The 12,566-nt window shown below is 37.9% G+C and overlaps 1 protein-coding gene across 1 annotated transcript; it reads right to left on the reverse strand.

The window, feature by feature from the left end:
• Window positions 1-1,499: 1,499 nt before the first annotated feature.
• Window positions 1,500-12,330, reverse strand: HAUS6 (HAUS augmin-like complex, subunit 6; the record flags this gene model as incomplete). Its single annotated transcript, XM_010284013.1, has 13 exons — window positions 1,500-1,552; window positions 2,871-3,890; window positions 4,271-4,406; window positions 5,288-5,470; window positions 6,125-6,212; window positions 6,598-6,602; window positions 7,668-7,753; window positions 9,551-9,650; window positions 10,229-10,355; window positions 10,943-11,127; window positions 11,717-11,899; window positions 12,101-12,152; window positions 12,272-12,330. Coding segments are annotated over 13 exons (2,277 nt in total), but the record flags the coding sequence as incomplete, so codon positions are not given.
• Window positions 12,331-12,566: the final 236 nt, after the last annotated feature.

Raw genomic sequence — 12,566 nt, forward strand, 5'->3', positions numbered from 1 at the left:
GTGCAGTACAACCAAGTAACCACTACTCCAAGCTCTTTCCCCCAGCCTCTTTTACATACCCACAGGAGCACAGCTGACAAACGCACTTCTTCACGGATGGATCTACATGCAAAGGCACAGGTGATATAGGTGACATGTTTGCTAAGAAAAACAGCTATGGCTCAAGTCTTTCCCAGCAGATGCTCTATAGCAGAAAAAAAAACAACCAAAAAAACCCAAAAAACACCCCAACAAACCGCCACTCTTCAGCAGCAGTCCCTGGAGACAATTATGTCAGAAGATTTAGGAATCTCCAGAAGCAGGGACAGAGCACACGACACTGGTACGACTGCACTACATATCCCAGCTGACCACCTCCTTCCGTGGGGCAGCAATGCCCAGGTTTCTCTGGTGGCATCCCAACCACAGCTCTGACGTCCTACTTTCAAGCCTCTTCTGACCAGGGCGTGAAAGCCATGACAGTCACCTGGGGAGCTTTTGTGAAGTCACCAGCACCAAGCTCTAGAGCTCAGGTCTGCAAGGAACACAGCAAGCCAGGCCTGTTCCAGACAGCTGATAGGTAAGGTCAGACCTTCCAATTCTCTAGTTCTTTCACCATGATTAGATCAACATGTAAATGGGCTATTAAGAATCACTTCCCTCTTAGCTGTTAACATGTTAGCAGACACATTGTAGCTTCCACATAAATTTCATTTCATAATGCTGGGCAAATTCTGCTTTATAAGGAAGATGTCAAATGCAGAACGAGATTCTTCTTAAAACCTATTTGCAACTGTTTTGGAAGAGAGGTGAAAGATATACCAGAACAGAAAACGACTTCAGTTAGCAATGCTTCAAAACTCTGTACACACATCGCATGAAGGGGTGGTACTTTTACAGTAAGTTTATCTGCTGGAACCTTGACTTTTACATTCCCACCCCACCACAAGCTGTATCATCAGCTACCTACATCACAATGTCATAAATGTGTATCAACTATTTGAAAATAAAGTGGCCTTAACACTACCACAGGTCATAAATTTTTACAGCTTTGGTGTAAAACATTTATTCAGTAATATGCCTAAAGTAATAGGCACTTCAGTGGAACTTTATAAAAACAACCTCTATCAACAGCTAAAACCGATGGCAATATCAAACAGAATTAGAGAGAAAACAGAGACACCAAAGATTTCACTATTTCTCATTTGAGACTTCGTTTTTCCATTTTCTAGAATTATGCCATCTATTCAACATCTGCTATTTTTAAAAATATGTTTGGAAAGGAATATATAGCTCTGTACATAAATGATAGCCTCTACACAGAATGCTACTATGGATGACACGAAATTGGAAGAACTAGAGCAGGCAACTGACACTCTTAAACAAGGACACTGGAATACAGTCTCCGTAAACATAGAAAGGAGTACAACTTCTCCATCTAGGCAGTGCTTGGAGAAGATGCTACACAGTCAAGTGAACCATAATTGTGCTACTATGGTTATGCTTCTGCTTTACAAATTCTATCCTGATGATGGTTCCTTCGTGCCCGGTTTCTCATTCAACTGCTCTTTATCTGGAAGAAAAAGTGTATTAGTTAGTACTCTATAATATTAAATTAATTGACAGAAATACTGCTCCAAATGTGTCTGTCCTATATTAAAAAAGCATATATGAATTGGGACTTCTAATTTTGATGACTGCTCCAAGTAAGGTAAAATCATCAGCTATCAGTACAACCACAATTTTAAGTGAAAGCTAAACTGCATCAAGCCTTTGCACAAAGTATAAATCTCACTACTCCTTTAGACTAGCCTGTTAAATTCCTAGTATTCCATTAAATAGCACTAATGTGGTTTAGCCCTAGCCAGCAACTAAGCACTACACAGCTGCTCACTTACCTCCCCCTCCATGGGTGGGATCTGGGAGAGAATCAGAAAAAAACCTCATGGGTTGAGATAAAAACAGTTTAATAGCACAGCAAAAGAAGAGGAAAGAATAATGCTACTGATAAAAGAAGATACAAAAACAAGTGATGCACAATGCAACAATTTCTCACCACCCAATGATTGATAGCCTGTCCTGGAGCAGTTTTATACGCTGAGCATGACGTTACAGGGTCAGGAATATCCCTTTGGCCAGGCTGGGTCAGCTGTCCTGGCTGTGACCGCTCCTGGCTTCTATCAACATTATTTTTGTACTAAATCCAAAACACAGCACTGTATCAGCTATTGGGAAGAAAGTTATCTCTATCCTAGTCAAAACCAGAACAACCACCTTTTTGGTAAAAGTCTTTTATATAACCATTACTGGCTCATTTTTATTAATGCATTTCAAAAATTGACCTCACATTTAACTACACAATGCACTACTGCTTAAACAAAGTAGACACTTCTCTTGGAAATATGGTGAGAGGGAAGGCAGGCTGGAATGCAGGCTATTTCATAATAAAAAGTATAGTAGTAAGTATTATATATAGACTATGAACACCTGACTGACCTCACAAAGTTCCAGTTACCTACAAAGCATTTCCAAATAGCCGAATTTGTTGAGAGGAAACACACTATTTCAAACTAACTGTGAACTCTCAAAATTTACCTTCAGATTACTCCACTGCTAATGCACTCTCAAAGGCTTTCTTCTTTTTAAATAGTTGCAGATTACCTCAGAAAGTCAGATGACCACTCTTCCTCCTACTTGCAAGATGTTGATACAACTAAAAAGCACAGGAAACATGCTTCCCTATGTCTCATCTTACCTAAGAAATAAGCACAGAAATAATCCGTCTCCCTATACTTCCACAGCAGGGTTCAGCTATTCAGAGTAGGTTATTCATCAGTATACCCAGTGGCAGAATGGACAAAATCTAGTTGCTCAATTACATGGACACTTACCCTTCAATTTATGTATTAAGTCTAACGGGATTTCATGTACCATTGATGCCATTTCCTCCAGATGCTGACAGGATACCAGCAAAGATGACAAGGAGTATTTTCTTTCATTAAGAGATATTGGTGATGGCTTCTTGGTAAATTCTTCATCCAAGCAGAAGAGTTCTCGAGGACTGCACAATTCATTTCTTTCTCTTTTTTCTGGTGTGAGACTTAGGTCTAATCTACAGCTTACAGATTCACTTCCATCATGTGTTTGATGCAGCTCCTCTTCACTTCTAGATGCAGACTTTTTCAGTGCTTTGTATGTGTTGAATGGGGACTGCAGTTCTAGCCTTGTTCTTTTAATATCCACCTTATTTTTTGAACCACCTGTTACATATACACTGGCTATTTTATCAAAATCAAACTCTGAGCTTGCAGATTTGTTGGGATGTATGCTATCAAGTTCTTCTGGAAGTGTCTCACCCAGTATCCCCAAGCAGGCAGCTTCATGACTGATAGAACTTAACAATGAAGATACATCCCAGTGCTGCATCCCATCCATTAAGGAACCCCAAAAGTGGTCTGAAGATAGAACATTTGTTCTACTATTGTTTTCTAAACAGGTATCTGGAGTATTCATGCTCTTCTTTAGATATTGAAGAGTCTGTTCTTCTGGATCTTCTACAGAACTTTTGTCCAAAACAGTGTATTTTAATTCCTGTTCTTCAGTTCTCTCACTCTCTTGCATTCCAGATGTTTCCAAAATTGGAGATTCAATGATATGACCTACCCTCATCTGCTCTTGGGGTCTAAATTCTGTAGAACTCGACTGGGACTTCCTTTCTGACAAAAGAGGATCAAAGTCCGGTACAGGAGATGCAGGGGTAGAGTACATGAATCTAGAATCTGCCACCTTCTGTGTTATAGGTCTAGCACCCACTGGAGCTTCTTCTGTCATTACTTCCGTTGGGGCCAGTTCTATGTCTGATGAGCCCTCAGTCTGAATAGCTTTCCTCCACGAGCTTCTAATTTCAGTAACTAAATAGAACAAACCAACGCAAAATTTTAGTACTTTCACACTCTGAATCAATCTGTTTTCCTCCTATCCCTTCAATAACATAGCAATACAAGAAGGAAGATGTATAGCTGCTTTATATTGTTTATGCTTAGTTTTCTTCCTCAACCCAAAGGGGATCCTACATAGGAAAAAATCTATGTTAAATCAAATTCAAAGTATTTGTATCTTATTAGGCCTACATCCTATTAGGCCTACTATGTTGTGTTACAGTGAGCCATTAGGACAACTTGCAGCTTCACCGAAATAATTATCTTTTTCTTTTTGTGTGACATGTACAATGTCAATGAACTGACCACATTTCTAGTCAATTCATATTATAAAAACAGAGTTTTAGACTTACGCAGATTTTCTGGAGTTCGAGGAATTTGCTTCCTTGTTAAAAATGGGTCAAAAGCCATTGTGCTAACGCGATCTTCTAATGACATTCCTTTTCCTTCATCACTCTGAGGCGACTCAGACATCACTGTTCTTGCAACCTGTAGTATGTTAGAGAAGAGCAAATCCTGAGAAACCAAAATTATAACCTCTTTATTTCTGTTAGTTATGGTGGCTCAAAATAAACCCCATTCTCCAAATGATCTGAAGAGTTTGGAATCTCCTGACTCCTCTTCTGCCATTTACTACTTAGGCACACAATAACCACAGCTTCCTACAACCAGAAAATGAAGACAGGGGACTGAAATCAGATTTCAATTCTAAGTTCCCTCATCATCTACGAATCCATCTCTAACATAAGAAAATGGGCTCAGATAGAATGTATTTAAGACACTAGTCAAGAACTGCATAAGTATGAAGACTAGAGCTATATTTACATAAGTAAAACATTTTAGCAAATGAAAAATAACTGTACTATTTTAGTGAAAGACACAATTTACTTTCCAAATCAAGCTGTGGCATATTTTACAGTAACTCTTGCGAAGGAATTCCTCAGTTAAATCTTAACTAAAGTACCTAAAAAAGGAAATACTTAAATTCCTGCTTAAAATTCCCAAGCCCCTATTAAATAGTTAACCTGCATAACTCCAGAAACAAAAAGGACTGATGAATTCTTAATATGTGCAGTGGTTTATAAACTAAAATATGAGACATCATAAAAAACTTATCATGATTCTACTGAAAGTGCTATTCACTTCGTGATTTCTAAGTATAACTGCACAAGCTCCATGCTTTCCGGCTGTACTTAATTGGGCAGTCAGCCCTAAAACTTAGTGACACTGCTTACTATCTAGCAGAAAAACTAACTTATGATGTATGCAGATTACAAGAGGCTTTTTATGATATAATTAGTAATTTGTTCACTGAACTTAATGACCACTTATTTAAAACAAGCAAACAAAAAATTTTAACTTTTCCTAACCTCTTCTGCCAGTTCATCTCTGGCTTTAAGAAGGTAGTCTTCTTTGACAGGAGATTCTGTTTGGATAACATGATCAACTGCATTCTCCTGCGTTTCTGAAGTGGCAGACTCATCCCTTCCATTTTTTAAGATTTTTGGAGGCACAGGCTCTTTTTGACCCTTGCAAGTTTCAATATACAAGTTCTAGAGGAATACACAGGAATTATTACAAGTTTTAAACTCAAGTGTCAGAAAATTAGCATGAAGAAACTGCTGTACTAATTCTGAACAGCAATGGCTTTAATGCTTAGTCAATAAAAATATTTGTCTTAAATTCTAACTAACCACAATTTTCTTTTTACAATCATATTTAAAGTAGGACGTAAGTAGTGGCTAGTATAGGATGTTACATAGAATACAGATGACTCATCTGCAACTACCTTCAACACACTACACTGAGCAATTGTGCAATGGACAACTATACATCCAAGTTGCTTTTAGGCCACATTATAACCCGTAAGTTCAAACTCAACTTAAAGAAACATCAAAGTCTGGCCACTGGACACACTAAAAAGACTTTGAGCAAGCAGGGAATCAGTGACACACTGTATGCTGTACTGGAAGTCAGGTGCAAGTGCACCGACTTCCTACTGTCCTCTCCTAAAGCTTAATGAAGTCCCTGGCAGTCAGGTTTTAGAGTTTTACAGGACTGATTCAGACGTGTAAAAATGCTATGTAAAAAAAAAAAAACAACACCCCACAACTCTCCCCACCAAATACTGAGTCTAGGCTTCAATGTAAAAAGCAAATAGTCCAAGTTTAACTTCTTTGTTAGATAGGAAATTATTGAAGAATAACCTTTTTAATTAACACGTCTCTGTTTTCAGATGCTTTTGACAACTCCAAAGGCACTGGAGAGATCCTTGGGGGCATGGGTGAGAGGAAGGTGTGAAAAAAAAAAATTGAAGATGTTTTAGAGACAAATTAAACAAGTGACATGCAAGTCTTAGTAGAAGGCCATTACATATTGCATTACATATTGTGTGCCCCGTATCTGTCCGTTACGATTTCGCTCAATTCGTCCCGGTCATCAGAAGGCCATTTTACTATAGGGAGAACAATGTGACAGTTAGAGCATATTTAGCCCTAGTTGTGTATCAGCCTCCCAAAATTAATTAATTATAGTTTTTTTCCCCTTGATTACGAAACAGAAGAAGGGACTTTGCGATAAGTTTTTTAAACAAGTCTTCTGTATTCTGCAATCAAAGATAACTGGAAAGTCTTCTGCAGACTTCATAATATTCTTTTCCCTAGATATTCTTCCTCCAAATCACCTCTGGCATCCACAGGTCTGTTCCTGTGCGAACTTACTGATATTTAACAATCACCTGGCTACCAGAAACTTGAGTTTTATCACTTCTGATGAGCATAGTGCTAATAGCATAACTCTCTAAAATGTAAGGTACAGTCCTCTCTTGTTAGGAAGAATGCACCTTAAAACATGAATATTTGCTGTTATCTGTCTTCAGAATCAGATGCAGACAAAAAAAATCCACCCTGTATGAAGTCACTGAGAGACATCCAGGCTTTAATTGCTAACTACTTGGACAATCTTTGAGACGTATATGCAACTACAGCTACTGATATCTACCTATAGGACAGGCTTCCTATGCTAAGTCCCTTTCATTCCTACTAGCCGATTTTCAAGCATATATAGAAGTCATACAATGAAATACAGTGTTATTCAAAAGGTCATGCAACCTTCCTGGACTACGTAAATGACAAACAGGCCAAAACTTTTTGGAATACCATTGTTTTGCGTGCTATCTTTTGCTGAAACTGTAGTGAAGAGAAATTACAGAACACAGTGATTTTAGAAGATTCATGAGAAAAGCCTTGTTGAGAAGGTTTTGCACAGTAATTCTGCTTGGGAGTCGGTGGTTTTTGTTTTGGTTCAGTTTTAGTTTGTTTTCCTCTTTTTTTTTTTTTTTTTAAAAAAAACAAAAAAGAAGGGCTCCTGTGAATGTCTGTTCTTTTATTCTCAGGCTATACTGAACATACATGTCTACTTCAACCCAGCCTGAGAAACAGAATTCTCCATTTTCTCCAACCACCTCTTAAAACTTGAAATAACATAGTTAAATAGTGAGGTAAAACCTTGTAACTTGGCTACTGCACACCCTACTCGGCAGCAGTCAGTTGATCAACCAGTCACCAGCTGCAGTAAGCTGCAGTTAGTTTAGGACTATCTTGCTAAATCAGGTGGATGTGACATGTAAGGAGTGGGCTACTGAAATATTGCACTAAGGATCAAGAGATGCAATATATTCAATTCCAACAAGTAAATTTCTATTTTTTCCACTGCTTTTTTTATCAATTTCTCATTGACATCATACCATACTGGTGGTGACATTGACTTATCCACCATAGTTTCCAATGCTCCATCATCTTCCTTGTAACTTACTTCATGAATAGAGTCACAAGCACCTGGAAAAGCAAGTCAAGAGTTTTATTACTGCTTTGTTTTTTTTGCTCAGGCTTCCCAGATGACACAAGTGATTCAGATCACTTCTGTACATTATTCAAAGGATGGACTTTATGAACACTTCAAGAAAAATAAATGAATACATAAGCAGGACAGTGAAATCAACCCCTTTGCTCAGGTACCACCTGCAGCCACAGATACCACTAACAGCCAGCACCTATTTGTGTTGTTCCTGAATACATGCTTGAGAGGCATGATTCTATCTCCGCTTCCCTGCACATATCAATCATATGTTCCACCTTCCTCCAAACTACAATCCCAGCCACGTATCATTATTTCCTCCTCTCCACATATACATCAATTGTGTGGCACATCAAGTCCACAAAGCAAAATTCCACCCATGTCTTCCCCACCATCTTCACCTGCATTTATCAGTAAATACCTCTGTGGACATACTTATCCCTCTGATCAACACTGCCCCAGTCCAAGCAAGGCAAGGCACATCAGGAAATGTTTCGCACATTACCAGAGGTACCTGTACCTCAGCTCTAGAACAACATCTATTTTGGCACATGATTTGGATGAACGCCCAAAGTAGTTCTCTAAGCCTAAATTTCAGCTTCTGCAAACATAAATAGAATTTTCTTTTGTATTCACCTCAAAAAGACCTCCAAAAATCCAAGCTCACTTGAAGAAATTAGGCAAGGTTAATTTTTTTTTTTTAAAGCTTACCATGGTACCAGGTAGAAAGTTACTTTTCTTAGTAGCTGGATTCTCATACCAAGAACCTTAACCAGACAGTAGAGAGAATACCACAGACACCACTTTGTCTCAAGCTTTCTGGTATTACCAGAAGCTCACAGCACTATTGCACAGATCTTTGAATTTTTTAAGGCAAATTACCTTCCATTTGCAATTCTGTAGCCTTTCCTTTGCAGCTTCTAGCCTTACACCTACATATGCTCAGACTGCTGGAGCAGTGCTTTCACCTTTGTAACTAAAATGATCTTCTCTTGGTTGCTTTGCACCTTCAAATTCCAACACACATCTGCTATGTCATTCTTCCTACAAGGGACTGCAAATGACAGACGATTCAAGCTGTCTTCACCCTCCTTTTCCACCCTTGCTTCGTAGCTTCTAATTTATAACTCTATGCTAGGGACAGTCAACACTTGATCAATAACCACTAGCCAGTAAAATACAATCACCTCATCAGCCAATTAGCATGTGCAACATCCATGTCTGATCAAAGTGACCTCTGATCAGCACTGTTAACATAATGACTGAAAGCAACAAACACAGACCAAGTAAGCTCCTGATCAAATGGCACAGTGACTGTGGAATAAGTATTTCAGAATGCACCAGGGAAAGATGCTTATCTGGGAGGACACCTTCAATTTCTTTCCCAGTTGGACAATGGGAGAAGTTTTATCTTCTTTCTCTTTCTTATTAGTCCTTCAACCTGAAGTAACTTTTATTGTTAGAGTGAATGTATCCTGTAGAACCCAGGAATGAACCTTTGTACATGGAAATCTGTCTCAACAACTTCCACGCAACAACAACAAAATACCAAAACAGTTCCAGCATGGGGTTTTTGACATATCAAAAGCTTTAGAGAATCTCCGAGATATGATAAGGTTTAAAAATGTAAGGCAATCATGGCAAAGAGTCATTCAGAACCAGATTATCAGAGACCATCAAAGATACTTTCAAATGCAAGGCGGGAGTCTTTTTGACTCCAAGTAACTTTTAACAATTGTTGAGGGGGAGGGGGTGAAGAGCTTCTCTTGTTCACCCACCTGAAACTGATACTAGCCGTTGACAGAAGATGCTATCCTCATCTTCTTGTTCTGCAAGACTAGAAGAATAGGGTGGCGAAGCACTTAACAAATCAAGTTCCTTTCAAAAGAAAAAAAGTTACACAAGCATGCTGAAAAAAATCTGCATATCAACAGCAATTAATAGGCAATTATGTACAACATTCAATTGTGTACAACAGAACAACATTCTGCAAACCAGCTGTCAGACTCAACATGAAACTCTTCGTCTCTCTGCTGGGTAGCTAGGCAAGGGTATAACCTCAGGTACCTGTATCAATATGAGCAATGAAGTTATTGTTCATTCATCAAGCAGATCACTTCAAAAAGGGAAAAGCAGAACTCAGCAGATGTTCAGACTGATAGCACACAAAAGCTCAATTTCCACTTCCATCAAGAGGATGAACGTGGACAAAACCAATCAGCTTGCTCTTACACTGATCCCCCATCTCAAATGAAGACACCAGCTGTCATTAAGTCAAACCTATCTTTAAAAAAGACTACATCATAAAGCAATTTATGCTGTATTGTGCTATCCAATTCCCTAACCTTACATACAAAGCTGAAGTGTTGCAATAGAACACACCAGCTTAGATGTCTGTTTTCTGTCACCTTCCCCCTTTCTCTTCCCCAGAGTCAGATAAATTGAACACTACTTACTGGATCCTGATCTAAGATTAAATTAAAAGGACACAGGCCAAGAAAGCTTTTCCACTTCACTTCCCAGTCTTCCTGTTTTCTAGAAATACCACTCGTTGGTAGACAATGCTTTTGCTCTTTTTTCCGCCTGTAAAGTATAAACATAACACATCTGTTGGTGAAGATAACAATTCTGCATAAAGATGGAGAGTACTGTATGTTCCCCTTATCCTGCAAAATCTTTGCTAGGTATCAACTTACTTATGCATTTGTGCATGCACTAAGAACTAACTGAAATTCACACCCTAAAAAGCAGCTGCTAGGTAGCCCTCACGTTTCTTACAATAGAACTGGAATAACTACACTAAAACACATACACACAATGAAATACACACTTAAACTTACCCTAAACCAGTTTCAGATAAAGTTTTAAAATCCCAGAACTGATTAACAAAACAAGAAAAAAAAAATCAGATCGGCTAGCAAACAAGGTCCCCAGGAACAAGCCTAAAATATTAATGAAGTAAGGTCAAAAAGCTGAAGATACCTAAAGAATCTTAGTTAAAAGTTATACAGATAATCAAGACAAACGTGAATTTACCAGAGGCCAAGGAAAAAGATTGAAGCAACATGTTCTCACTATAAATGATACTATTTTAGAAAAAACTGCAAGATAGGAAGATATGATTCTTAGACTAACAAACAAGGAACCAGAGAAAATTTCCAGACAATTACCTCTCTGCTTCCAAATCCTCTAGTACTTTATTGCAGAATGTAATCCTCTTCTCAATGACCTTAAGTTGTTGTTTTATTTCAGATTGACAATGTTCATCTCTCAATGCCCTCAGGGCTTCATTTAGTAACTGAATGATTGTTAAGAAATTCAGTTTTCCAGCTTCATATACATTTCCTATACAATGCTTGAAGTACAGCAAGCAAGAAAAAAAGAATTACTGAACAGCATCAATATCAGAAAGTTACGTCTTCTGTAGTCAGAGCAGGGATACAAAGTTCCACTTCATATTTTGATTCAGTTTCTGATTATTTTTCAAAAAACACTATTTTTATAGAAACAGCTACTTGAAAGCAGGCTATAAAGCAATATGAACTAAGAAAACTTCAACTAATGAGGTATTCTGTCTAACCAGTGGCCCCAAAAGACATGGCAGGCTTAAGCAGCACCACTGGAAACAAAACCCATTAATTAAAGCAACAGTTAAACTGGTCAACCTTGCGTTAATGTTTAAACAACAAAAAATCCAGTACTAATCACACAGACTTACCAGTGCAGCTATTGAACTTCAAAGGTTAATGGCCAAAACATAACCAATACAAAACAGCAGCATAATCATAGCAAACTTTTACATACAAATTAGACATATTTTCTCCATCTGTATGCAATCATCTCTTATGATCTGTGAAGTACTTTTTTTTTTTAAAAGGTATATCATTACACCCCAGGGAATAAAAAAAAAGTACAGTCTAGCAGGAAGGACAAAAATCACTTACCTGGTCTATGTCCCTTTCAACTCTGAAAGCCAACAGCCATGGAACACAGAAAACAACCTTAGTTCCATCTAACGTGCATTGACCAACACAATCTTCAAGTACATCAAGTACAGAATCCACACATTCCTTTTCCTTTTCTAGAGATGTAAGCATTTCCATTATAAGTGTCCACATATGGCGGACCTTAATAGGTAAGGACAAAAATGCTACATTAAAATGTTTGCCACCTATAATGACAGAGTATCAAAACAGCATAAAGGCAGATGAAGGGGCTAGCATGATCAAAGGTAGACAAGTGGAAATTAACAGTATCGGAGTTAGTAAGCATTGCAGAAATGTAGGAAGAAATACAGTACACTGCCACAGCACAAAAAAAGCACTCACCTTCTGAATTCTCTCAGCTTTGTCATTTTTCTTTTCATCATTTTGTTTCACCCTATATCCATGCAACAAAAGTTCAGGTGGATTACAATGAAATTACAGTTCAGATTTCATAAAATTGAGTAAGACATCAGTTTTATATATGCTATCTTAGTTACAAGGAAAAACACTTACTTGCAAGACTGTGTCTGTAGCACTGTATATTCTGACTTTATCTGTTTTATTTCTTTTATTAAAAGCCTAGGAAAAAAGTTAACAATTACCACATTTTTTTTTTAAATCCAACCTTCTACTCTACTATTCTCAGAACTCTTTGCAATCACTAACTGAGCATGCTCAATCCTTTCCAAATCTGCACACTGACACAGCTTTTTAAGGATGCAAAACAAACTTACCCTTGACTTCCTCACCATGACTTTATGCAGAAAGATAGCCAGGAGAGACAAAAATATTTGTAAATTAACTGTCA

Source organism: Phaethon lepturus, unplaced genomic scaffold (assembly GCF_000687285.1).
Source record: "Phaethon lepturus isolate BGI_N335 unplaced genomic scaffold, ASM68728v1 scaffold8723, whole genome shotgun sequence".
NCBI classification, from domain to species: domain Eukaryota; kingdom Metazoa; phylum Chordata; class Aves; order Phaethontiformes; family Phaethontidae; genus Phaethon; species Phaethon lepturus.